The following is a 27,587-nucleotide window of genomic DNA, read 5'->3' on the forward strand; positions in this document are numbered from 1 at the left end:
GGGAGTTGCATCGTAAGTCGGTGGCAGCAGCCATGACAAGGGGATCTCTCTTTGAGTATTTTAAGTGGCTTAGGATTCTAGAGAGTCTGGATTTTGTGCTATAGACAAGTTCTTCCTTTTTGTTTCAGTTTTCTAAGCATGTGTGCTTTTATTTCTCAGAGAATACAAGGCTCTAGAGACCAAATACAGTCAGATACAGGTTTTGACCTTATAGGCTCAGCATGCAGCTCCTTGAGGGAGCTAGTCGAAGACAACCAGAAACTAAGATTCAGAGTACAAAAATCATGGCGGAAAGATACAGATAGTATTCAGTGGTCTGTATGGAAGAAGAGAATGTCTGAGGGAATATCTAGATGGCACAAATTAAGGCTGGATTTTTCTGAGAGTTGCTTGACCCTACATAGCTGGTAGGAGGCGGACCAAGGCTGAATTTCTAAGCTCCTCATTTTAAATTAATTGCTCGGCTCATTGCTCCATTGCATGTCATTTCGAATGTTCTTCACATCATTTTTTCCCCTTGTCCTGCTCCTTGTAGGTTTGTTTTCCTGCTTAAAACAGAGCTATACACAGCTTTCATTATGATTCACACCAGCCTGAGGAAAAAATTCAGCTACTGTGTGCTGGCCTTTGTCCTGTTCGCAGCCATCTGTGTGTGGAAGGAAAGGAAGAAAGGGAGTTACTATGGTTCTCTTAAACTGCAAACCAACGAATTCCAGGAGCCAAAGAACCTTGAGAAGTTGACCACAGGGTCTGGTTCCCAGCATGTGTCATCAAGAAGTACCCAGGTCCCCCACCAGCTCAGCCGGACACTCAGTCCCAGGGTCCCACACAAGACCAAACCTCAGCCCACCTTCCAGGTGTGGAACAAGGACAGCTCATCCAAAAACCTCGTACCCAGGCTGCAAAAGATCTGGAAGAATTATGTGCGCATGAACAAGTATAAAGTATCCTACAAGGGACCAGGACCAGGCGTCAAGTTCAGTGTGGATGCCCTGCTCTGCCACCTCCGGGACCATGTGAATGTGTCTATGGTAGACACCACGGACTATCCCTTCAATACCTCTGAATGGGAGGGTTACCTGCCCAGGGAGAACATTAGGACCAAGGCTGGGCCGTGGCGTAGGTGTGCTGTTGTCTCCTCGGCGGGGTCTCTGAAATCCTCACAACTGGGCCAAGAAATAGGTACGTGCCATTGTTCCCTGAGTGGCCACTGCTCTCAGGAAGCAGCTGGACGTGTTGAGGGTCCTGCACACAGGACTTAGCGTGGCTCGCTGCAGAATGATGTTTGCTGCTTCTTCCTCAGTGTCAGATCCGCTATGCAGATGGGTGAAAGGATGGGAATCTGGGACCCCCGCATCTTTATCAATGAACTTAGCTTCATTTTTGTCTCTTTCAACTATTGAGATCCTGCAGAATAATTTCATTTGAAAAAGAAAGTTCTCCTGCTACCCCAAAGCAAAAAACTACATTTGACCTTAGAAAATATTTGAAACATAGATTTTTACTTCATTGTCATGTTCTAATATTCTGTTATTTTAGTAGAATACAAGAGGGACTCTTTTAGCCTTAACTCCCTGAGTAATCACATTTTTCCCTTGAAAAAATTAGAGCATGGATTCTTAACTTAGAGGCTGTGGGCTAATTTCAAGGGGTTAATTATTCCTTATAATCAAAAATACTTGTGGATTCGGTATGTATAATATGTAATATTGTGTAATATTGTGCATTTTTCCAATGAAAATTTATAATGTAGTTGATTCTCAGAGGAGTCTGTGGTCCAAATAAGATTTTAGTCATCGGGCAAAAGAGATCAATTTGCTTTTCTTAAAGTCCTTTGCATCTAATAAAGGCTGTCTGTACATATATGAGCTAATCCAATCAACAGCTACTGATTTGCTTGAGGCCCTTTGCTTCGCTTGCATGGGGAGAAATATATTTTCCATTATTGGGAAGTCAATCTGGCAGTAGAGAAAGCAGAGCACGGGAAGGCTCACTCTTCTGTCAGGCTGGAGGTATCGGAGCAGGTGAGGTCATATGTCTCCTTTTTTATTTCCTTCTTGTGACTGCCAGGAAAAATGACCTGAAGCCAAGCACATGCTCTCAAAGAAACGTAGATGTGAATGGGCCATAAGAAAAGTGGTGAGATCACTTTTTAGCTCCCCAAATGAGCAGTGCTTACTAATAAGAACTACCAGGGCTGCACCTCAACTTTGATTTTTGCCTTGTAGTTTCTTTGGGACTTTGTTTGCTGGAAACTAAATGGGCCTGGATTTTGTTCATCTATAATAAAACTAAGCTTTTTCTTTCTTTTCTATTTTTGCCAAACATGGCGGTGTGTAGTTCTTCCAGGTATTAGTACCGCCTTCTTCCTGCCAGCCTGGCTGAAATTATGCTGAAGTCTGAGGTCGAGGCAACATCCTTTTGTGAATTATTTTTAATACACCTTTATTTTTATGCACTCCCTAAAAGTAGGAGTGATTTAAATAAATGTGAATGGAAATGATCTTTTTCAGTACACTGCAGTTACAAACTTCAGACAAAAAGTACTGTGGAAGGACTTTGATCTTGAGATATAAAATTTACATGTTAAACTTCAAGTGTTCTAAATTTTATAGGGCATACCCTCTGGGCATTGGGTCTAACAAATATTTTAAGACATTCATTCATCTCCTTTTATTCATTCATGAATTCATCAACCACACAAAATAAGAGGTTGGATACAAAGGACCGAAAGGAAGGGAACGGCGGTTCCCTCCAGCTCCAGGAAGAATGCCAGGCCCACGGACTTCCCACCACAAAGAAATCTGTTGAGTCTGTTCCCAATGATTGAGCATGCAAGATGTCTTCAAATTGTTTAGTTTTATAACATGTACTGCTAGGAAGGTTTATTACGCAGATAATGTTATTTAGAGTTTTATTTATTACTAGGGTTTGAACCCAGGTCCTTTGCATTGAGCTGCATCCTATTTTATTTTATTTTACTTTAGCTTTTGAGTCAGGGTCTCATTTAGTCTCTTTTCCAGGCTGGGCTAAAATTTATAATCCTCCTATTGCAGCCACCTAGAAGGCTGGGATTATAGGACTGTGCCACCATGGCTGGCAGATAATTTATGTAATACTGCTGCCCTTCAAAGGGGGAAATATCCTCAAGGATGGGGTTAAAAGCCCTAAAGAGAAAGATTTTATGGCTATATTTTCAGCCATGGCAAGACTATTTACCAAAGAAAGTATACAGAGTATGCATAATGTACCTCTGACAGCAACACAAGCCAGCCAAGGCTGGACTGAGTAATTTTCGACAATATTTGGTAGCTTACTTATGCATAGAAAGTATTTTAGATTTGTTGGGAGCTTCATTTCAAACAGTAGCTCATAATGAAGAACATCATGGCCAACAGGAGTGATGCTTACTATGCACCTACGGTGTGTCTAGTGTACTTAAGCTTTGAGTTTTCCCACCCGTCCTCTGAGCTGGATCAGGTCATTGCTGCCATTTGCTGATGTACAAACTCACAGTCTTGGAGGTTCACACAACTCGTTGGGAGCAGACTGGGGTTTGGAAGCTGTGGTTTGCCTCCTAGGCCTCTCTGCTTAGCTCTTCTGCTTTGTGATGGTTATTATTTCATAAAAAATGTAGTAGGGTTCATCTTTTGTTGGGGAAAAGAGGAGGATGTTATGAGTTGAGGCAAAGGGAAGAAGCAGGGGCTGCATAGAAGAAAGTGCTTAGTGTGTTTGAGTCTTTTAGAATCCTCTTTTGGCTGGCAATGGGGCCCAGTGGGCGAGGAGTGGTGAACAATGAGACCAGAATGGGAAGGAAGGTTCAGCTCTTAGAGAATGGTAGCAGTCCATAAGGATCCTGGGTTTTGTTCTTTAAGCCACAGAGTTCCCTAGAGGTTCTGGTCGGTGCGCGCTTTGAGGAGATCTCTCATTTTTCCAAGAGCCATGTCTCCCTGGGGACTCTCGTATAATGTCTCCATCGTTAGGCACTATTACCACATCCAGCTGTGCCAGGCTATCCAGCACTGGGCCTGGTGGTGGTGGAGAAAAAAGGTCAGAACTTAGTGTCTAACTAGAAATGCCCTAGAGTGAGAGGTAGGAGCCAGAGTTTCTAGCCCAGGAACAGCCTGCGTCCTGGTGATGGTGAGCGTGATTCTGGAGGAGGCAGATTCTGTTTTGGGTGCTCAGAGTCTGAAATGTTTGTGGGTTTCCTTCCGTAGTTGTCTGGGTGGTTGGGTGTTTGATTCTGAAAAAGGGTCAGATCTGGAGATCAGATTTAGAAGTCATTTGCGTTGAGGTGAGGTTATGTTACAGTGGAAGGGAAAACCAGTTAGCAAACCTGAAAACAGAACAAGAACAAGCAGAAACATTCAGACTGTATAGAAAGCAGAGGGGGGTTTTGTTGGGGGTGGCAGCTTTGGGCATCACAGACTGCAGAGCTGGGATATGTGTTTAAGCAGAAGGTGGACTGAGAGGGCGCCTATGGATGCAGCAGCTTGAAGAACATGATTGGTTATGGCAGAGGGCACAGAACTTTTATTGTAAAAGGCCTGATAGAGACTAGTTTTAGTGCTGAGGGCCATAGAGTCTCTATAAGAAGTGCTCAACTTAGTAGCTGTAATGCAAAAACAGTCAGAAAGAGCAGTAGTAAAGAATGCACGTGTGTGTTTATTCCAGTAAAAATTGATAAAGATGAGGCCCAGGTAATGGTAATGCACACGTGTAACCCCAGTAGTTGGGAGTCCTTTAATGAAACTATTAGTTGCTACATTGGAGCTTTCATCTCTTTTCTACAGAGATTTGCAGTGATCATTCATTCATTCACTCATTCATAAAACGAGAAAGTTGGCCAAGGGCATTTTCCATAGATCTGCATTTTCCCATGACAGATCTTGTAATTCTGAGTTGTGTAAAGAGGCACTTCCTGCTCTATTTGCAGGTCAGCCTGCCTGCCCCTCAAACTGAAAATACTTGGACTGTGCTCATCTCATATGACTCTGAGACCGTTTCAGTGATGTTTTGTCCTAGGACTGAGGACACGGCTATGTTGTTTTTGTGAATGGGGTGCCAGGATTCATGCATGAGGTTATTCTGGAATTAAATAGAAGAAAGATTTCATCCTTTAATTTCCCCTTCCAGATCATCTTATGTTGAACCAAATGCCTTTTTGTTTCCCCTCCATCCTATCTGTGATTTGTGTGAATAAAGAACAACAAAAACATACCCACATGGAGGCATACAGGATGCTAGATTATTTGCCTTAGCTTCAAATAGATTTTGGTGGTGAACTCTAAACTTCCTTGGTAGTAGAAAGTTGGGCTGACCTGTCATAGAATCACAAAGGTCCCAGAGTGGGATGGTACTTGAAGGTCATGACGTCATCCATCAGGTTGCTCAATATAAGTAGAAAACTTCTCCATCCCTCAAACTCTTCTTTAAGTAGCCAGAAGGACGGTGAGCCCAAGAAGTAATTATATATATTAGAGACAATATAACTGATATTGATTAGATTTAATACTATATCTATATTTTGTTTTTGTTTTGTTTTGTTTTTTGAGACAGGGTCTTGCCATACAGTCAGGTTACCCTTGAACTCATTATGTGGCCCAGGCTGGCCTTGGACTCACAGTAATCCTCCTGTTTCAGCCTCCACTGTATATTTTTTCTGACAAAATGCTTATTTTAAAAAAATGAGGAATCGTGGCATTTAGTTTACCACTGTGACCTCTTGCTCCATTTCTATCACACCAGGTTTGTGACCCTTAAATGGAACACTTATGTTGGTCTTGGATACCATGGTGAGTCTTTTCATTTGCCAAGCACTGTGCTTGTAAAGTAGACTGAGCATATGACATTGTCTTGATTTTTCTGACAGGAATAGACATCTAATATACTGTGACACTGACAACACATTTGGTTTGTTCCTTTGATAATCGAGTAGCTATTCCTCCGCAAGTTGCGCACTGGCTTTGGTCACTTTGCTGCTGTGCTTTGGTACACTGGTGCCTTTGAATGAGTTTCAGGGATGCATGATCTGGACGCCCTTTAGCTTATGCAGTAGCTGACAGACAGATGGTCATTTTGGTCTCTGAGTTCTACCTGAGCAACTGAGACACGCATTTTTTTCTTTTGTATCACAATCGGGTAAATATAAGAAAGGACTTTATCTTGTTCTCTCCCTTTCCATCTGCCTCTTTCCCCTCCTGCCCTTTCTGCCTTGCTGTGTGTTGTCAGCATTCATCCATCACTTCTCTTATATTTCCTTGTGGTTTATAGATGATCACGATGCAGTCCTGAGATTCAATGGGGCACCCACGGCCAACTTCCAACAAGACGTGGGCACGAAGACTACCATCCGCCTGATGAACTCGCAGGTAAGGTTTTTTCTGTGCAGATAGTATGTCTTAGTCAGCATCCTATTGCTGAGACAGGATGCCCAACACCCACGGTTTAAAAGAGGAGAAGTTAATTGTGGCTCACAGTATCACCCTTGGTTGGTGGGCTCCGAGAAACAGGATGGTAGAAGGGCCTGGTGGAGACAAATATGCTCAGCAGGAAGCCTAGAGAGGAAAGAGGAGGCCTGGAGGGGGATATGCAGCAGGTCAGCTCTGAACTCCTCAGCAGACTAAACACTGACTTAGTATAGCACCCTCATGACCCAATCATCTCCCATATACTTGAGAATTTTAGAGGACATTTGCCCCAACCATAACATGGATCAAGAGGACAATCCCAGTGTGCACTCCAAAGTGGAATGTACCTACCAAAAGTGTATTGAAGCTGCTACATTAGGCCTCCTGACCCTTCTTAGATCCTGACTTTCCATTGGAGAAAGTGGATGTGAGTCTCTCCCCAACCTTGCCGTGTGTTCCTTAAGAAAAAAAGGTCATATGCTATTGGTCTGCAATGCTGGTAGTTTCTAGGCCCCAGGAAATCAGAGTTCTGCTGTTCTTGAAGTCAAGAGGTCATACCCGGATGTAGTGTGAGGGTCCAGGAAGTGCAGAGGATCCAGGAAAGGGTGAGGAGCATTGTGAAAAGTAAATGAGGAAGTGGATGTGAAAGTGCTCTGTGTGCTGTAAAATGATACACAGCTACTGCTATATCATTACCATTTTGTTGTGTGTAACACACATGAGAATTCAGGTGTCACTCAATGGATTCCCCTGGATAATTCACTGTAGGTGGCCCAAGCTGATTTCTCAATACTAACAGAAAATGGAGCAATATTATTGCCACAAAGTTCTGTTAATGGATTTAATGAGTAGGAAAACGGAATTGCATACATTGAAAAACTGTGTGCTTGCAGGCACAATGGCCCTCACCTGTAGTCCTAGCTGTGTGGAAGACTGATTGGGAGGATCCCTTGATGCCAAGGGTTTGTGCTTACCATGGCAACAGAGAAAGGCCTCACCTCAAAAAATATTGCACCTCAAAAAAAAAAAAATTGTAAATCTAGTCATCTTGCTCACAACCACTGATGTTTGCCTTTTCCTAACCAAACATATGAACCTTATGTGTTGTTACGTAAATGTTTAATCTCTATAGACCTCTCCCCATGACTCCCAGATAGGGTCAGAATCCTGGAACTGATCAAAATGCCACGTCTACACGTTCCTGGTAGAATGTGCATATCTCACTCCCTGTGGCAGGTGTGTGACTCTATTTCTTTCTTTCTCTTTACGCCCTCGCTTCCAGGAACTCACCAGCTAAGACGAGCTACTTCCTGTACAGTAGACTTTTCACTGGAAATCCACACCCTGAGAGTCTTGTTTATGATGGCATAGGGAGGGTAGGACTTAACTTCTGTGCGAGGGCCACCATCTGTTTGTTTTTCTTCCTCTAAGACCTTTTTGCTCTTGTGAGATAGTGATTTTCTGCCCGTAAATAACCTCTAGGTGCTTCCAGGGCCTGTGTGCTGCTTTGCCTCAGATTTGGAGTTTTAATGTATTTTCTTTTATTACTAGAAAGAGAGAGGTTTAAAAGAAATGCTTTGATTAGCAAGAGACTCTGGAGCAAACAACCCATTTGAGCCTGATTTGAGAGGTGGGCAGGGTTTGAGAAATTGCAATAGGGAGGTGTTCCAGAAAGTGGGGCTGGCATTCGCACAACGCCGGCTGGGCAGAGGTGGCCGCTGGGTGGGATTCATAGTGCCCTCTAGGGGGCGCCGAGGCTGGTCCTTTATGGCTGCTCAGCGTTTCTGGAAATTCACACAGTGGAGTTAAGATTGCCCTTTCTTCTTTTTCTTCTCATGCCCCAGTCACGGAGACCCCAGCGCTAAAGAGTACATTAGGGAACATAAACACTTGGCTTCCACTTTTGTGTGATCTGCACCTGAATGTCTGGGGGAGGGTTTCTCACCGTTCATTTCATTCATCCATTCATTCTGCAGGTACGCACAGTGTAGCAGTCAGTACATAGTCTCTTCAGTTAGCCTGTCTGGGGTGGAGACAAGCCCTGTCTCTTAGAGTTAAATTTCATGTCCGGCTTAGGTACGTTGCAGCTTCCTTATCAGTAAAGAATACTGAATGATTTTCCTCACAACCTTTTTGTGAGCTGCAAATGAGAAAAACCTGCGCAAAGCTCTTAGCATAGTACCTAAGACATACGCTATTCACGGTTACCAGTGCTGTTTAGATATGCAGAGCTTGCACCGGGAGGGGAGGATATGATGTCGCTGGGAGCACAGAATGGAGAGGGAAACAACATGATCATTTCAGCTGACTCAAAAGCATTTGACAAAAGCCAACACCTTTTCATGACAAAAACATTAAATGAACTAGAAATAGAAGGACATTCCTGGATGTTGAAGCTGAATATGAAAAACAAGAGACAAACATATTCAGGGATGAAAGGTTGACATCTTTCCTCTAAATTTATTAGGAAGGTGAGGATACCTATTTGTCATTGTCATTGAGCTTGTTACTGGAAGTCCTGACAAGAGCAAATTAGGTTTAAATACTAGATGGCAGGAAAAAAAAAGAGAGCAAGTTAGGTGAGGAAAAAATGTACCTAAGTTGGAAAGGAAGAAGTTAAAGTACCTGTGTTCACAAGTGGTATGATCTTCTTTATAGAAATTCTAAATAGAGTCCCCCCCCCCCCAAATCTTGTTGGAACTAATCAGGAGTTCAGTGAAGTGGCAGGCTCTCAAGTTCATACAAAGGAAGCAGATTATTGTTTATACAATGTGTAGACCAGCAATGAATAATCCAAGCAGGAAATTAGGAAAAAATTTCATTTCTAATGGCATCAGAAGAGTTAGAAATTTAAATTCAACAAAAGATTTATACAATGAAACCTGCAAACATTTCTATCAGAAATTAAGAAGATGTAAGTACAAAATAGCCAATATCAGTTCTATACTATAATTAATATTAATAATATTTAATACAATACTAAGTTTTCACAAGTTAGGAGACTTAATGCAAGTTAAGCACCCTCCATTTAGAATGTTCCAGGATCTAACTTTTTGATCATTGACATGATGCCACAATGAGAAATTCCACACCTGAGCTCAGGTACAGTAAAATATTGTGCAGAATTACCATTAGCTTATGTTTAGAAAGTGTATATAAAACCAAGATAAATTTTGTTTGTAGAGTTGGGTTTCACACCCAAACTATCTCATTATGTCTATGTAAATATTCCAACTTATGAAAAAGGATTCTGAAACGGAAACATTTCTGGTTTTAAGCACTTTAAATAAAAGCACTCAGCTTGTATTTTCTTTTCTTTCTTTCTTTTTTTTTTTTTTTTTGGTCTTTTTCCTTTTTCCTTTTTTATCAGTACCAGGGATTGAACTCAGGACTGCACACTTGCAAGGCAGGTGCTTATGCCGCTGAGCTAAACCCCAGCCCCTTTGGTTTGTATTTTCAAGATGTCAGTACTATCCCAAACATCTACAGATTTAGTGCAGTTCCTATGAAGAGCCCAATGTTTTTTTTTTTTTTCAGAAATAGGAAAACCCTAAAATGCATAAGGATCACAAATAGCCAGAACAGTACCGAGAAAGAAGTATAAAGCTGGAGAACCTACATTTCTGACTTGAAAACTTACTCTAGTGCTTCTATAGTCAAAACAGTGTGGTACTGATTTGAAGAGAGACTTAGAACAATGAAATAGAATAGCAAGTTCACAAGCAAACCTTTACAGAAATGGTTGAATGATGTCAGATTCATTAAAATCTGTCAATGGAAGAAAAGTCTTTTCAAGAAATAATGCTGGGAAAATGAGTTGTCCAGGTGCAAAAGCATGAAATTGGACTGTTATCTATCACTATAAAGACAAATTAATTCAAAATAAATCCATGATCTAAATGTCATACCTAAAACTGTATAAAACTACCAGAAGACAGCATAGGACAAAATTTTGTGACTTAAGTTTTGGCAATGATTTTATGGTTACGACATCAAAGGCAGAGGATACAAAGGGAAAAAATACATATTGAACTTAATGAAATATTTTAAAATGTGTGTCAACAGATCCTCTACAAAAGATGAAAAGAATCCCACAAAATGGGAGAAGACATTTGTGAGTGATATGTCTGATAAGGATTAATAAATAGAATATGTATAAAACTCCAACAAAAATGCAATTCAAAAATAAGTCAAAAAAATTGAATTGATATTTTTCCAAAGAAGATGTGCAATAGAAATAGCCATCAAACACATGACTCAACACCACAGTCACTAAGGAAATATAAATCAAAACTTCACACAGTAGGATGGCTTCTATGAGGAAAAATTGGAACCCCTGTGCATAGTGTAAAATGGTTAGCTACTGTGAAAAAACAGTATCAAAAAACTTAAAAATATAATTATCATTTAATCTAGCAATTCCACTTTTTGGCATATATTTCAAAGAATTGAGAGCAGGATCTTTAACATGTATAACCATGCTCAGAGTGGAGTTACTCACAATACCTAGAATGTGAGCCAAAAATCAAATGGTGATGGATAGATGAATGGATAAGAAAACCTGGTATATTCATACAATCAAATGTTACTCAACCTTAAAAAAGGAGGTCAGACACATGTCACAACATGGATGAGCTCTGAGAACATAATATTAAATGAAATCATCCAGTCACAAAAAGAAAAATAGCATGTGATTATTTTTATGTGACTCATTTGGTATAGTCAAAATCATGGAGCCAAAAAGTACAGTTTTCCCAGCATTATGTCTTGAAAAGACTTTTTTCCATTGAGTGATTTTAATGAATCTGGCAGCACATCATATGACCTTTTCTGTTAGGAGCTAGGAGGAATAGAGTGGGATTGTTTATTGGGTACAGGGTTTCATTTTTGCAAGACTGAAAAGACTTCTGGAGACAGATGATTGGTGCACATTGATAAACAATATTAACGTACTTAATGCTATTGAACTACACACTTAAAAGTGCTTAAAATAGACGATTTTATTCATATGTTTTTACTGTACTAAGAAAATGAAAAAAGATGTCAGTGGGGGAGATTATCACAAAAGGGCAATTGCAGCATGATTCCCCTTCTCTGAGTACTTTGGAGTGACTACGCATAGAGACAGGAAGTAGAATGAGGGTGGATAAGACCCACTGGAAGGACTAGAAGTTGATTAATAGATACTGTGTTTTAATCTGTGAAGATTATAAAATTCTGGAGGTGGAGAGTGTTGCTGATTGTACAATAAGATGAATACACTTAATGCTACTGAGTTGAATACATAAAAATGGATAAAACATATTTTGTTAATGTGCATTTTATTGCAATACTTTTTTTAAAAATCCATGGGAGAAACCTGTTGATAAAGGGAAAAATTGAATACAGTATAATACAGAGAGATAAATAATTTTTGAGGCTTGACAATGGTTGAGCACAGCCCGGAGGAGGATTAACCCCGGCAGAAGGGTGTCAGCGGGAAGTAGAATGGAAAATGTGACTGGAGACAGGTTAAGATGTAGCGTCAGAGACAAAGCTGCCTTGGAAGGAAAGTGAAGGAGAAAAACTGTCTAGCAGAGCAGGTTTAAGTGATGGTTAGGACTTGTCTTTGGGGAACAATGGGAGAGTCAAGTGCGCTCTGGGAATGGAGGTGGATGTCCAGGCCATGCAGAGTCGCTGTGAGATTGAAGAACGTGAATTTAGAGAGAGAAACCAGTTTCCTCCTGATGCCTGGGTGGTGTGACCTGGAGGTCAGTAGGTGCAGCCATGAAGAGGAGTGTGAAGGTAGGCTATCGCTCTCCTTCCTGGTGTTTTGGTCATTCTTGTTTTGAAGAACTAATTCCAACTCCTGCAAAGATTCTAGAACTTTACTCAAAGGCAAGGCATGATTGCCTGGAAATGAAAAATATAGGAGTCAGAGTGTTCAAATTCCTCTTTCACCACTTCTTGCATGACTGGCTTGAGCAGGCTGCCTACCATTCTGGACTTCAGTTCCCTTATTGGTAAAACAGGCTCAGGAAGAGGTACCGTGTGTGTTCTTTGGTAGGATCCAATGAGATCCAGAGTGAAGAGCATTGTATCACAAGCTGGTATACAGTAAGTTGTGGTGATGGTCACTCTTGGAGCTGTCATGCCTGTCTCTGCCTGTTTAAAATGCCAGTACCTTCCCAGTGCTAGACAGATTGGCTCCTGTCTTTGCCCAGCACAAATGGTGAGCCAACCTGGGGCCATTTGGGAGGTGCCCAACAGTAGGCAGGCAAGAATTCTGTTAAAAAATAATTTTCAGAAAAGAAGTAAGAACATGGCTCTTATACAAATCCAAACTAACCCTGTGACACAGCTTTTAGTTTACTTGTAGGAGGGAGCCAAGCAGGTGTTACAAGTAGTTCAGAAATTTGTCATCATGGCACAGATTTAGAGTGAGGGAATTAACCTTTTTTTATGAGGTTGGGCAGAGGAAGGAAGGAAGTCAACCAGAACTCCTGCGGGCGGCCACGAGTGAGCCTACCAATTTACATGGGTCTGAAGAGCTCTAATAGAACCAGAATCAGCTAGAGAGGAAGGAAGGGTGTACAGTGGAGAACACAGTGGTCTCCACGAAGTTTAACAGCTTTTCTCACAGTTCTAGATCCCTGTGCTGCCCTGTGCCAGCCCTTCACAGGGTACACAGGTCTCCACCTCAGGCATGTGGCCTTTCTTCATCTCCACCCAAGGACAGCACCAAGTGTCTAGGTTGTTACTTTAATAATCAAGTCATGGGCAGCTCCATGACATGGTCCTGGTGGTACTGAACTGTGATCGCCACCTTTCTGTTGTTATCCTGTCTTATCTTTGCATTCCAGGCAGCTGGTAGTGGCCCATCCTGTCTACTTTTTTCTTGGTTAGTTATCCTCATACTTTGGGTGGATGGTATACTAATAGCTCACCATTGCACAGAGAGCCTCTGGCTCCCAGAAATCACGATAGCCCTGGTGTTGGCAGGATTCTGCCTTTAAGCTTTTTATTCTCTTCACAGCCAGAGCAGACTTCCTGCCACCAGCTCTCTATTGAGCAGGGCCTGTGTTTGTCCAGCTTTCCTCTTCCACCCATTCACATGGCAAGGGACGGTGCCTCTGGACTGTGACAGGGCTGTGGAAAACACAAAGGTGCTTTTTCTTATATATTGATAAGGTGGCTTTATATAGAGAACCACACCATTCTGTCTGCTCAGTAGACTTGTTCATGGGCCTGTGCCAGGTGTTGTTATGAGATTCAACAGGAAACCGATAGAGCTAAATGTGGGTCGTTAAGTAAAATCCAATTTTGACTCTAAGTATGAGAAGGTTTCTGTGAAACTCAACTGAGCACAACAGGTGCTCAGTGAACCTCAGAGAAGAGCTGATAATGGGACCTGAGGACAGTGGCTTCCTTAGTTTTTGTGCTGATGGTAGGGGGAACCCAGCTTTTCTGCTTAGCAACAGGGCATGCTGATGGGCTGAAAGAGTGCATTCCCAGATTTCTCAAGGGAGTTCATCCTGGAGTGATGCTGTTTATTAAATACTCAAGCTGCTTATGGGCGTCCTGTTCTTACTGCTTTTGATTTTCATGACAACCATGGGGATGCTTGATTACCAGCCACCATGTTACGTGAACACATCCAGAGGGCCAGAGAATTTAAGTGAATTACACTGTATAGCTCAGAAAGTAAGAGATAGAGGTAGCATTAGGATCTAAGGTCTTTTTGCCCCTAACCCCTGAAATTCTCAAAACTTTCTTTAAGCTCTGAATATTTTTTTTCTCTCTCAAGGTTCATAGAAACAGGTATTAGCAGGGCTATGAGCATGGGTGAGATTCCATCAATGACAATTCTAAAGAGAGTCGGAGGGTGTTGAGTGATTTTGATGGGATCCTTTTAACGTAGGATTTTGGTATTGTAATCTGGAAGCTGAAATTTAATCATAGTGAGTATCATGAGTTCTGGGGCTTCTTGATTTTGACCAGAAGGTGCACTCTAAATCATTGATGTCTTTAAGAAACAGAAAAGGGCTGTGACTTGATATTGGATCTAGCTTGACTTCTTATTCCAAAGTCCAGGTTAGAAGTGGTTTTTAATGTGTCAGAGTTATTCTCAGTCTGTTTTTTCTTTATGGTCCACCCATCTGATGTGCAGCCAGCTGCCCCAGATTCCATTCAGGCAAGCAAATAAGCTCTCACAAAAGTCTTGCCCAGTGTTTGGAACAGCAGGAGAATGCAGTTGCCTCCCTTCAAGGACTTCAGTTAAAGACAAAAGACCAAATCTCTTGTATGCAGAGACTATAAAATACAAGGCCTAGTGGGGCGTGCTCCAAAGTAGCCTTTGATCTTGAATGTTTGACCAAGGAACAGCAGGTTTTGGCATGAGATTCATGAGAAGACAGCACTGAACCCTGGAAGAATATTTTCAAAGCCCATTGTTTAGAAACCAGCCGTCTTTGAAATGACATCTTCTCTGAAATGACCTCATGTTCTATTTCAGTTCAGCTATCACATATAACCAGTACTTGTAACAGACTCTTATCCAGTCTCAAGTTGTTTACACTTTCCTAGTTTTACTAGCTTTACTAGCCAGCACCCATGCTCATGAGGAATCCCTTTCTGGCAGTGTCTGTTTGGTGTCAGGGTGCCTTATAAGTAAATTGAGAATTATTCTCTTGATTCTGGAGGAGTAGAATTGATATTGTTTGTTTCTTAAATGTTTGGGATGATTCTCTGTTAAAGCCAGCCAGACCTAGAAGTTTCTCCATGGGAAGATTTTTAGCTAAAAATTCAATTCTTTACTAAGCTGTGGGACTATTCATGTTATCTATTTCTTCTTAATTGAGCTTTGTTAGTTTGCACCTTTCAAGGAATTTCCCCACTTATGTTAAGTTGTTGATGTATTGGTATAAGTTTTTCTTTGTACTCGCCTGTTGTCCTTTTGATATCTGTAGGAACTGTAATGATGTTGCCTTCTTCGAGTTGATTCCAATGGTATTGAAAATCACAAGAGATGAAAAGGCATTTGGAAATCAACTAGGCATTCATTCACTCTGGAATTTCTGTGTCCTTTTCCCATGCAAGACATTGAGAGTGCTGGCATTTCAGCGACCAACACCACTAAGATAGAGACAGATGGACCCTGGCCCTTTTGCAACCCAAGATCTTATCTGATCGCTTCATTGTATAAAAGGACTAAAATCCAAGGAGAAAGGGTGACCTGCCTGAATTCAATCAAGGGCAGTGACAGAGCTACAGGTTTCATTGTCAACGTATGTGAAGAATTTGAAGTGGCCAGAACTTTTTGCAGGAACACTGAGAGATTCAGGGACACTTTGCTTCCTTATATTGTTCTGGCCTCACTCTGTGATCAACTAAAGATCTCTGATTTTTCCAAGTGAGAAATGGTACTAAAAACCAAGATCTGATCACTAGATGTACTCTTTTCCACCTGTGATTCTTAGTCCTTTGAGCAAATAGAGCTAGGAAGTATACACGTGGAGGCACACACATATGTACGTGTACTCATACACAGTATGTATGTACATATGTGTTCATGTTTACACACATGCTGTGCATGCATGTATACACATCTGTGTATACACACACATACACATATCTTAGTGTAACTTTGAAATTTTAGGCATTTAGACCCCTTCTTTGGGTGTTTGTCTTTAACCTGGATTGTTCTATAAGTTTAGTAAAGACACTAAGTTTAGACTCTGCAGTTAAGATACACACATATGTGTGCATGCACACACACACAGATGCACACAGAGAACACATACATAGAGGAGATTTTATCTTGGGTAAACACAATAAAATACCAGAAACTGGGTGGCTTAAACAAGAGAAATTTACTTTCTCATGGTTCTGGGGGCCAGGATCCAAGGTCAGGGTCCCAGTAGGGTTGGATTTTGGTGAGGCTCATAGCCAAGAATGTCACGTAGCTTTTCTTCTGTGTGTACAGAAAGACTGTGTGGTCTCTTCCTCTCCCTGTAAGGACACCACTCTTACTGGATTAGGGTTCCATCCCTTGACCTCATTGAACTTTAATGACTTTACTATCTCCAAATAGAGCTGCACTGGGGATTAGGGCTTCTTTGTTTAAATTTGGTGGGCAGAGGAGTAGAGGTGGGGACACAAGTCAGTCCAAAACAGAGATTAAAAGGTAATGAAAAATGCAGTTATGAATGTTTTCTCCTCCTGTGTGTGTGTGTGCGCACACCCTGTCACACACACATTCTATTCTTACGTTTTCAACAAAATTTCTGCAGTGAACATTTGTTACCTTGTAATTGGAAAGGCTGCCACAGTCCATCTCTTTGGTGTAGCTTTTTCCTGGCACATGTCCCCCAGGGCTCTCTTACTCTGGAATTGACTTATTCTCCTCATTATGAGCTCTTCACTTCCCTTCTCCCCAGCATCTCTGGACCCAGGATGCCTTCCCTAAGCAGTAACTACAGGTGTGCTGGAGAAGCTTATTTTGTTCCCTGCTATGACCTTGTAGGGTGTTGTGTTCTGTTAACAAGGTGTTTGAGCCTGGATGCATCACAGAGTCCACCTGAAACCACAGCATTAGCTGAGGACGGGGGCTGGGTCTCCTACTGTCAGCTCCCTGCATAGCTTTGAGTCAGCCTTTCTTTGAGGAAATCTTTGAGCCTCACACAAAGGGGACTATTGTGGGTAAGTTCAGAGCCCTTGTCCCCTGTGCATGTGTGCATGTGTGCACGACAGGGGGATTGATGCTTGCTGGCTTCTCTCCTTTCCTTCTACCAGATCTCAGCCATCACCATTTTGTGTCTGCCTCTGAATAAAAAGGGACCCCTTTTGTGCCCCCTCATTTACCTCACCCATCCCCTATTTCTTGGATTACTTTGTCATTCTTCTCAAGCAACTGGGTTAACTAACCCATTCCCCATTGTACCCAGGACGACTGTGGGTTGCTTTACTGTTTGTCGGGTGCTGTTCATTTAAATGCTTGCATGTGTATGTGTGACTGAAAAAGACAGAGTATTCTGGTCAGATCCCAGAGTATTCTGGTCAGGTTTAGGCTCTAGTCTTGTCTGTGTCTCAAACTGACCTTCTGCTTCAGACAATTTTCTCTTTTTTTCTGGACTTCACTTTATGTATCTGGGAAAATGATGGATTTGGTCAGTCCTTATTAATCTACCAATTCTGGCATGCTGCAGTTTAGATAAGAAGCAAAATTCTCATATTCCCAAACACTTCATCAAATGCTTTCTTGGACATTTCTTCCTGAGGGTATAGGTGACTACTTTGTCCTCTTTCCATGGGGCCATTGCAACATGTAGGTTAGAAGTCCAGCCTCTAGAGCCAGATATAAGGCTCAAATCAAACTCCTTGAATTTCAAGCTATCTGACTTACACAAAATTTGTATCGAATGTCTAAGTGGGTTTCCATTTTCACTTCCTAGGGCTATTATGAATACAACATATGAGATAATATATGGAAGTAAAGGATATTAATAATCATCATTAAATGACATCCGTTATCATTGTCATTCATGGTAATGAAGAAAGGTTTGTGCACCTGTCTGGAAATTTCCTAGGTCAGTAAAGCCACAGATCTTGGAGATGTCTCTTGGAGATGGAAGATGCTGCCACTAACTTCCTGTAGTGCACACTAAGAAAATTGCTGGAGAGGGGCCTTGTCAGGAGGAGACAATTTTTGAAATCCCAGTTATTATGATACTCATGGTAATGTGTAGATAAAGCACTGGGCATCAGCACTCTGCACAGACAGAGGCATAGCTAAAGAAAAGTTTGTGCTTTCACTAGGCCAGCTGTTTCACGGTGTCTGGCAGAGTTGAGGAGAGAGTTCTGTCTCAGAAGACATCTACAGATGTATGGGGGTGGCCCTCTGCATCTGGGTCCTCCCTGGTACTTTCTCGGTCATGTCAATTTTGCAAAGCCTTATCTTCTAGGAAGCCTGCTCCAACTTTCCCTGTCACATCAAAGAGCTTGCTGTCATGGCCCATTCCTGATCTCTTCCACCTCTCTCCTTGCGTCCTAGATGTACCAAGCAGTTCCTCAACAGACCGCTCACCTTCTCGGTCAGAGTTAGGTTTCTCTGCAGGGAACACACCACCCATCCCCGAGACTAACATAACAACACCAAAATATAAGGACAGGGGTTTAACTCAGTGGCACAGCACCTGCCTGGCATCTGTGAGGTTCCAGTTCCTGAGGTAGACGTTCCATGCTACCTCTGGCTTTCATGATGATCCACAGGGTCAAAATCCCAGGTCCTTCCTACTTTGTACATTTGTCATTCTTAGCCTCTACTTTACAGTCCACAGTGACCACTCACGCTCCAGCCACCATATTCACCTTTTAGCCAGATCAAGGGGGGAGAAATAAGGAAGGCCATGACCCTGCCTCTGAGAGCACTTCCTGTAGGTCATATTCGCTAATGTACCTTTGGTTGGGATTAGTTATATTAGCTGCAAGAGAAGCTGGGAAATTTTTATTTCAGATATTCTGTGTTAGGCAGTTATATGTCCTCTCAGGTCAGCACATGTTAAAAGTTAGGGTAAAAGATAGAGTTGTTTGTTACTAGAGAAGATATAGAGAATGGGCAGTAGGTGACCATTAGCAGTTTCGGCCACACACTCTGATATCTGGCAATCTGCACATTTCACTCCCAGTTTGGAACATTCTGTCCCTCATTAATACTCACCCAGGGTCACTGACATGTTGTCTCTACTGTGCTTCTTAGCACCTGTGCAAGTGCATAGTCCCTGGTGAGGATGGACCCACCAGCAGTGTTTTTCCTCTCGGAGATGCTTTGGATGAATGAAGTTCTCCCTGCACCTGTGGGGACGGGGAGGGCAGTGCAGTGCTCTGAGGTTCCTGGCAATTGCTGTTCTTCAGGCAGCTCTTGGATAATCTCCCTGCATCATTTTCAGATGCCACTGCCACCGTGCCAATGACTAGACTTCAGCCTTGGTGGTGAGGGTCCAGGTGGGAGGGACTATGGTTATGATTCTTTGCAGTCAGTTCTTGATTTGATTTCTGCCACATACCCCTCTCACTTGGGCCACATCTGTCCCACCTGCTCTTTTGGATGATTGACAACTGACCTCATGTTTCAGTTTCGGCTTTCAAACTTTCTAAGAGGGATGTGACTCCCTTCATTCGTGAGCCCTTGGGGCCATTTTTCTGTCTTTCTTCTTCACCCATCTTCTCTATTTGATCCTCGCCTGCTGGAGACAGCAGAGTAAGTGTCTCCTATTCCTGAATAGAAAAATGGAGACCTGAGAGGTTGCCTCACAGAACAGGATACTGACATGCATAGCAAACAGACTACCTGTTAGTCCAGCAGGCTGGTGACCCTAGGATCCTTCACTGAAAGAGTGGAGTTGCTGATCTAGGCTCTCTGTTTAGGAATCAAGCCTTAGGACAGGTGACTTCCCTCATCCGCAGTCTGGTTTTTCCATCTGTGAAATGTGGATGGTGAGATTCTCGTGTTTAAAGCTGTAGTTCCTCCAAACAAGTGGATGGCTTGCTCTGTGCTTAGCCATAGAGTTGGTGATCCGTTCCAGTGCTGCAGAAACTGCCGCCGGTCTTGGACCTCATGGGAGAGATGGGCACATACCGTGTACTGGATGTAAGAGCTGATGGAATGGATTTCCAGAGATCATATATTATAGACTATGTTATGTTATAGTCTAGTCATCATATTCTAAATATAATAGTTAATATAGTATACAATACTATGTTATATTCTTTTGAGGCTTTTGTTTTTTGGTATCAAGGATTGAACCCATGACTTTGCACTTACCAGGCAAGTGCTCTATGTTATATTCTAATTTAATACACTACTCTCTTGACCCTCCTTAAAATGTGATGCCAAGCAAGTAGGAGACTGTGTCATTTTTCACTCTGCCTCCCCCCACCCCAGAGTTCCAAAGTCTGAGTGGAGCCCTTTCTGAGTCATGGTTAATGGCTTGTGACAAATGTCCTTTTAAGTCAGCATGGTTCAGGCTGAAGATGCTATGGCACCAATTTAGAGACCCACGGAGAGCTTGGGAACTCAGGGGTGCCTATAATGTGTCATTTGACATCACGAGCCAACCATCCACACCTAAACGTTCAAGTGACAAGTTCCTTTCTGTCTTCTGCAGCTGGTCACCACCGAAGGGCGCTTCCTCAGTGACAGTTTGTACAATGAAGGAATCCTGATTGTGTGGGACCCATCCATGTACCATGCAGATATCCCAAAGGTGAGTGAGCTTCCAGGGGAAGGAGAGATTGAGTCCCTTGTTTCCCTGCTGATTTTCTTGAGTTCCTGTTTTTAAAATCTTGGCTGAGGGGAGCCAGTCCTGACTATTTGAGTTTTAGAGCACCCCACTTCATCTGGACTGGTGGATTCAGACCTGTCCTGGACCAGCCACTCTCCACACCCCATTCTGCCTTGACATTGAGTCCTAAGCAGGGAGCCCAGATCAGTAATCTCTTCCAGTGAAGGGGCCAAGGGTCACCAGCCTGCTGGACTCTGAGGCTTTCTGGAATAGTCTGTTATCCACGCCAATTGGCCTCCACCTGTTGTGGGCAGTGGTGAGCTCAGAAAGGCAGACAGGACCGTTCTTGGGACACTTAATTCTTAAGTTGGATCCACCAAGTTATGTGACCAATGGTCTCTGGCTTCCCTGGCACTCTTTCTACTTCAGTTTCAACCGTTTTGCACTGATCTCACTTAGTCCTTGCCTGGAGAAGGACTCTAAACCCGTAGAAGTGGCTCATGCTCTGGTTTTCTGTTTTTTAAAAATGAGAGTACTTTATGGCCAGGCAAGAGTGGCATGCATCTCTAGTCCTGTAGTCCCAGCGCTTGAGAGGCTGAGACAGGAAGATCACTTGAGCCTAGATATTTAAGGCTAGCTAGGCAACATAGCAAGGCTGTATCTTGAAAAGAGAGAGAATTAGAGAGAGATATAGATAGATAGATAGATAGACAGACAGACAGACAGATAGATAGACAGACAGATAGATAGATAGAAGGTGGGGTTAGATGGTGCCTAGGGGCTTATTCAGCTCTGATATCATTCCTAGGCTCTGTCATCCTAAAGTCTTAAATGTTTCAGGGTCACCAGGTTCAATGTCACCATAAGTGCAGACTTTGTGTTTGGTTCTGTGGTGCAGAAATCAGGATCTGCTCTGAGGCAAGGGCTAAGTCTCAGGATCCTGCCCTAGCCCTTCCCCTCCCACAGCCTCTGAAAGAATGACTAATTACAGGGAGCTGGACACGGGCACATTTCTTTCCTGAGAACACGACTTTCTTCTTTTTCAGTGGTACCAGAATCCGGACTACAGTTTCTTTAACAACTACAAGAGCTATCGCAAGCTGCATCCCAACCAGCCCTTTTACATCCTCAGACCCCAGATGCCTTGGGAGCTGTGGGATATTCTTCAGGAAATCTCCCCAGAAGAGATCCAGCCAAATCCCCCATCCTCTGGGATGCTCGGTAAGTCTGCATCGGGGTGGCGGGGGGAGGGGGGCCTCATGCAGTTATTTCCAGAAGAGATTAGCTTTCTTCTGGGGTTTCATCTATCCATTCATTTATTTGTTAACCAATGAACTGATATTATTTGCTTTGTTCACTATGCCACGTTCTATCTAATATACAGAAAGAAGTCCGATCCAATTCTCCTTTAGAATGTCTACTATGAGGATCCAGTCAGGTATCTGAGGTGGCAGGCAGGAGAAAGAAGACCCCTTTTACCTGGACATACAGAGAGCTTTATGGAGGAAAGATCACCAGACTAGACCTTGGAGAGGGCAGGCTTTGGTGATGCAGATGGAGTACACTGTACACATGCAAGCAGAGGAGGCAGAAAAAACAGGAGGAACAGGGCTGAGCCTTGCATGGATTAAGCAAGGCTTTTAGATCCGGTTTACAATGCGGGCAGGGGTTACCTCAAAACTTAGTAATCAAGCAATACTTTAATGCACTGTTTCTAAACTTCATAATTCATGCCAAAAATTATGATCAACACAGTATCAAATATTTCAATAGGGACAAGATCAGTAACAATGCCCTGCCGTCATCTTGGAGCCTGAGGCAGAGGAGAAGTCAGTTATACACTTCTGTCTTTATTTGCCCACCCTAGCAAACACATGGGGAGACAATTCTGGAGAGAAGAACGTGTAGGGAGGCTCCCCTGGGCGTGGAGATGAGTGGATCTGTGGGACCTGGAGTGGAGCAGGCCGGGCTTGCAGGCTCCTGGATGCCGGTCCAAGGCTTTCTTCTTAGACTTCTCTGTATTTCTCAGGCCATGCTGTCCATCTGCCATCCCCTCTCTTTCTGTTTGACTGGATCACTGAAGCATTTCCATGAGGATGCAGGCTGACTGTGCATAAGGCTGAGAGCTTCTTTCTTGTAGCTCAGCAGTGGACCATTCTCCTGGTGGATGGTCCCGGCCACTTTGCACTGTCTATTTCCCCTGCCAGGTTCTAAAGTGTTTCAGGGCAGTGACTGTGTTTGCCTTCTCTGACATGAGATAGTCCTCTAATAATGTTCCCTGGGTAAATGAATGAGGACCTTTACCACCAGAGAGTTTCCCATAGAAAGATGCTGGAACTCACAGTATCGTTTCTTTTATGCCCTTTGCTTCAGCTTTTGGATGGATGCATTTGAGACTCTCCTGAAGCCTTTCCTGCAGGGTAATTGGCATCTTGATAGCATAGTTTCCTATTGCCCCACTGGCCTGCCTTTGCCTATGCCATTGTCCCCTTCCCACTGGGCTCCCTCCTGGCTCTCATCCGTCCACCCTGCTGTGGGTTTCAACAGGATTACTTGAGCCTTCTCCCAGGCGTTCTTCCTTCTCGAAGAGTCTACTGTGCCCGCATCAGTCATTGGCACAGCTCTCTGAGAGCAGGCAGGGCTTTCCCCACATCTAATTCTTCTAAATCAAAGTGGCCGCTAGCACTTTACAGTTTTGCTATCAGTGAGAATTGTCTCATCCTGCAGATTTCTTATACTAATAGTGGAAAAAGGGGTCTTACCACCGTGATCTGACTTAATCATAATAATAACCTCTGCAATAGAAAGATGGAGTAGGTCTTCCCCTTGGGGCAGATAAAGAACTGAGGAACCAAGAGGGGACATTTCTGCAGAGCCAGGTGGGACAAGTGTGGGTGATAGCATGAGCCTCTTGCCTCTGCTGCTGCCCTGGCTTGCATGCCACAGTTTTGCACAGCCTCCCTGGAGCGCACTGGCCTGGGATCATTTCCTAGACTCCATCTTTCCTCCAGCGATGAGCAGAGTTTCATACAGAGCAAAAGGTGCTGCTCTTCTAGTTTTCTCTCTTCCCAGCTATGGGGGGAAGTTTCCCTCTTTTGTACCTATTCCTGTAAACATTGTATGGACTAACCTTTTTCCAAATCATACAAATCCAGGGTAGGAAGGGCAAGGAGTGTTAAATACAATAGAATGCATTGTCTCCTTGGTTAGCTCAGTTGTCTGGGCCCCTTTCTTTTGTTTAGCTTATTCCACTGATAAGTTCATTGACTGATGGGGTCCTCTAGTCTGCTGACATCAAGAGAGGACTTATGTTCCCCACCCTGGTCAAGATTCATGGGCTGCAGAGTTTCCTAAAGTGCATAAGATATAAAAGTGCTGTATCCCGAGCAGCAGTCTGCTGGGATTAACACACTCATACTGGGAATCAGAGGTGTGAACAGAGACTCCGGTGGCCATCTCTTCAAAGTTTGGGTCATGAGTGGCTGCACCTCCTGGCAGAACTCTGGGGCAATGGGATGGGCTGTCAGGTGGGACTCACCTCTGCTCCTCTCCGCAGGCATCATCATCATGATGACACTGTGTGACCAGGTGGATATTTATGAGTTCCTTCCATCCAAGCGCAGGACCGACGTGTGCTACTACCACCAGAAGTTCTTCGATATGGCCTGCACTATGGGTGCCTACCACCCACTCCTTTTTGAAAAGAATATGGTAAAATACCTCAACGAGGGCACAGATGAGGACATTTACCTGCTTGGGAAAGCCACATTGTCTGGCTTCCGGAACCTTCGCTGCTGAGCACCAGTCCCTCATTCTTCTCCATCAGTTATTCATGGTTGGTCCTTGGCCATGCAGCCTGATAGGACTGTTTTCAGGAGCAGTCTCAGCCAGCTGATTGCACGCTCGGGGTTCTGGTCAGCAGGAGGTCTGGGGCTTCCATGGCTGGAGGCCGAGGAACGAGGCCCAACCTTCCCCACAGCCATGGAACCTGTGAGTCCAGCCTCCTGCTGCACCTACAGCTACATGCACCTCGCGTGCTTTCCACTGCATCCTCCCCTCTCTCCGTGTAGGTATATGCAGGCTCTACCTTTCCCATCTGGGCTGCCAAAGCTGGGGATGCTTCTTGCCCAAACCAGCATTTCAGGTTGCTTGAGATCTCTACCTAGGTACTGATATTTTAAAGAAACTCCAAAATCATGGCAGTGCCAGGTGCAGACTGGTACTGGGGAGTGGGTGGGTGGGGATGAGAAGTAGCATGGGGTGTTGGAAGCAACTCAGTTCTCCAAACCAAAGTTGCTCCCATGGCTCTGCTCCCAGGACATGATGCTGTCATCACTCTGGCTGGCTGGGTGTTTATGAGCAATGAATTTGTCAGCCCCTTTTCCCACTCCATGCAGAGAAGGAAGTCTTGGTCCTCAAGTCCCCACTGTAGTGGGGCAGAGACACCCAAGGGCACTAGTGTGCTGGCATTCACTGTGATGGGAGCACTGGGGCTTGTGGAGAGACAGGACTTCTGTCCATGTGCCCAGGAGGCACATGCTGTGTCCTGCATCCATGGATCCTAGAAGGCTTCATAGAACTCTGGGAGGTTGGAATGGGCCTTAGGAGAAGACAAGAAAACTTATCAAAGGCTCAAGTTTTTTTTTTTTTTTTTTTTTTTGAGGAAGCCTGCTACCTATTTTGGCAGTCAGTGCAGTCCCACGGAAGGCACCAGACAAACCAGAGCCCCTGAACCCTGATTTCTGTAGGATTGCCTAGCTTGACCCTCTTTATCTAGTGAGGTTTATAGACTCTATTCCAACTCTTTCTCTTTAATGCCTACACCCAAAATCTCTTCCTAACTACTAGCATTTTTAGCTCTTTAATCTTCCCTTCTAAATGATTTTCAATCATATATTACTTTCAAAGTATCTTGACCTCACTTTCTTTGACCCCATGAATCTTTTGCAAAAAGGTCCTTAGGGAGTGGAGAGGGTGCTTTTTTCGGATTTATATCACTCTCAGAGGTCGGAATCTTGGAGAGCACAACTGACCTCATTGCTGTGGCACCTTGGGAAAGTCCTCATCCCTGTTTCCACATCTAAAAAATTAAGGTGATGATCCTGTCTTCAGGGAGGTTATGAGGACTGCAGAAAAGTAATTGTATTAGTGGTGCTGAGCACATACTGGCTCCATTCCCTCCCTTCTTTCTTCCTTCATCAAGGGCTTCTCTGTGCTCACACCTAGGCTGGACCTTGCTGTGATCAAGAATGGGCTAGGGGAGAGGAGCAGAGGTCCTGTCTTCAGGGAATTAGCTGCTCTATGGGGAGACAGCAGCTGCTCCTCTTTGGACATTTGGGAAAATCCACATCCGTGGATGGTACGGAGCCTCTCCCTCCTCACTGCCTGTAGGTCAGATCAGTTCCGCTTGGAAACGAGTGCAGGATTTGGGATGCCAGACTGCTGTAAAGGAGATGCCCTATCCCTCTGTGGGCCCCCGAATTCCTGGCTTATTTTTCATTGTGATTTGACATGCTCCTTGTAACTCTGTGTCAAAATCACAGAGTGCCAAGAAAGGTGACGTTCTACCAGCAGGAGACCCATGTCCTGTGTGGAGACAGACTACACTGGGTAGAATCTAGTTTTTAACTGTTATTATTAATATGAGATTAAATTAATTTATGATTCTGAAGTCTGCCGAACTTTGAATTCTGTGCTCTGTAAATGTGGAGCCTTGATGAAATGCAGATAATTTCTGGGTATAATTGTAAGTCTGATGTTTAATGTCTTTGACAGATAATTTTAAGACTATGTCTGTATGCTGCAGAAAAGCCTGTCTGTGTGGGGTCCTGGCTTCAGTAGCCATCTCTTCCTCCTGTATCATGAGATCCTCTCCAATCCTTCCACCAATCAAATAAACTATTGCTTTTGGTTTGGAGTTGAGACTTTAGTCTCTTCAGAAACTTCTGAAATATGCCTAAGCTAATCCTGAATTACCCAAAGATTATGTACATTTTTAAAATAAAAGTGATTTTTAAAACGCTTGCTTCCTCTCTTTCTTTCCTCCCTCTCAGGGAATGAATGCAGATGGCTGATTGTTACACCCTAAAAGGACACAGCCAGGCTTTGGAGCGCCTTTCCCGCACTTCAGCCTTTCTTATGAATGCTCCAGGAAATTAACTACTTCCTTATTTTGAAGGATACTGTCCTGGAAATATTGGCTGGTTCACTGATTTTTCTTCCTTTTGTTGTTCTTGGATTCAAGTAACTGAGCTCTTGCTCACTCCATACCTTGGGGAAGGGATACAACAGGACAGAAAACAGGATAAAGGAAGCAGACATTTCCAAAATTCTCAACAGAATGATGTCTAAAGAGAACAGCTAATCTGTTTGAATAAAAATTCTGAAGGACAGCAGGATTTAGGAGAGAACATATGATTTTTTCCTCCTAAACTGCTCACTCTGGATATAAGTTTAACCTGTCCCCCAAAATTCATACATTGAATTCCTAGCCTCCAATACCTCTGAATGTGACCCCACTTGGAAATAGAATCACTGCAGATGTAATTAGTTAAGATGAGCTCACACTGCAGTGAGGTGGACCCCTCATCCAATAGGATTGGTGTCCTCATAAAAAGATGAAATTTGGAGACAGAAATATAGGGAGAACCCCTTGTGATGGCGGAGCCTGAGATCAGGATGAGGTACAAGCCAGGGAACATCAAGGATGACCAGAAAACCACCAGAAGCTAGGACAGAGGTGTACAAAGGATTCTTCCTCACAACTTCCAAAAACATCTAACCCTGCTGATGCTGATACCCTGATCTCAGAGTTCTGGCTACTAGTAAATCATTGTTGTTTAAGTTATGTGTTTTGCAGTCCTTCACAAATGCAACTCTAGAAAACTAATGTAATGTGGGCTTCCCAACACGTCAT

At 43.3% G+C, this 27,587-nt stretch overlaps 1 protein-coding gene across 7 annotated transcripts in view; it reads left to right on the top strand.

The window, feature by feature from the left end:
- Positions 1-26,690, top strand: part of St6gal1 (ST6 beta-galactoside alpha-2,6-sialyltransferase 1) — a 115,128-nt gene extending 88,438 nt beyond the window's left edge. For 6 of the 7 annotated variants that reach the window (XM_063261216.1, XM_063261215.1, XM_063261214.1 and 3 more), the window contains 5 exons: positions 536-1,182; positions 6,274-6,371; positions 20,555-20,653; positions 21,718-21,892; positions 24,228-26,690. In XM_063261216.1, coding sequence (XP_063117286.1) covers positions 579-1,182; positions 6,274-6,371; positions 20,555-20,653; positions 21,718-21,892; positions 24,228-24,469 — 1,218 coding nt within the window. In that variant the 5' untranslated portion in view covers positions 536-578 and the 3' untranslated portion in view covers positions 24,470-26,690. Of the gene's footprint in view, positions 1-535; positions 1,183-6,273; positions 6,372-20,554; positions 20,654-21,717; positions 21,893-22,055 lie in introns of all 7 variants that reach the window. The other variant, XM_063261218.1, reaches the window with a different exon arrangement.
- Positions 26,691-27,587: the final 897 nt, after the last annotated feature.

Source organism: Cavia porcellus, unplaced genomic scaffold (assembly GCF_034190915.1).
Source record: "Cavia porcellus strain 051 isolate PalLab524CR breed Dunkin Hartley unplaced genomic scaffold, mCavPor4.1 scaffold_14, whole genome shotgun sequence".
NCBI lineage: Eukaryota > Metazoa > Chordata > Mammalia > Rodentia > Caviidae > Cavia > Cavia porcellus.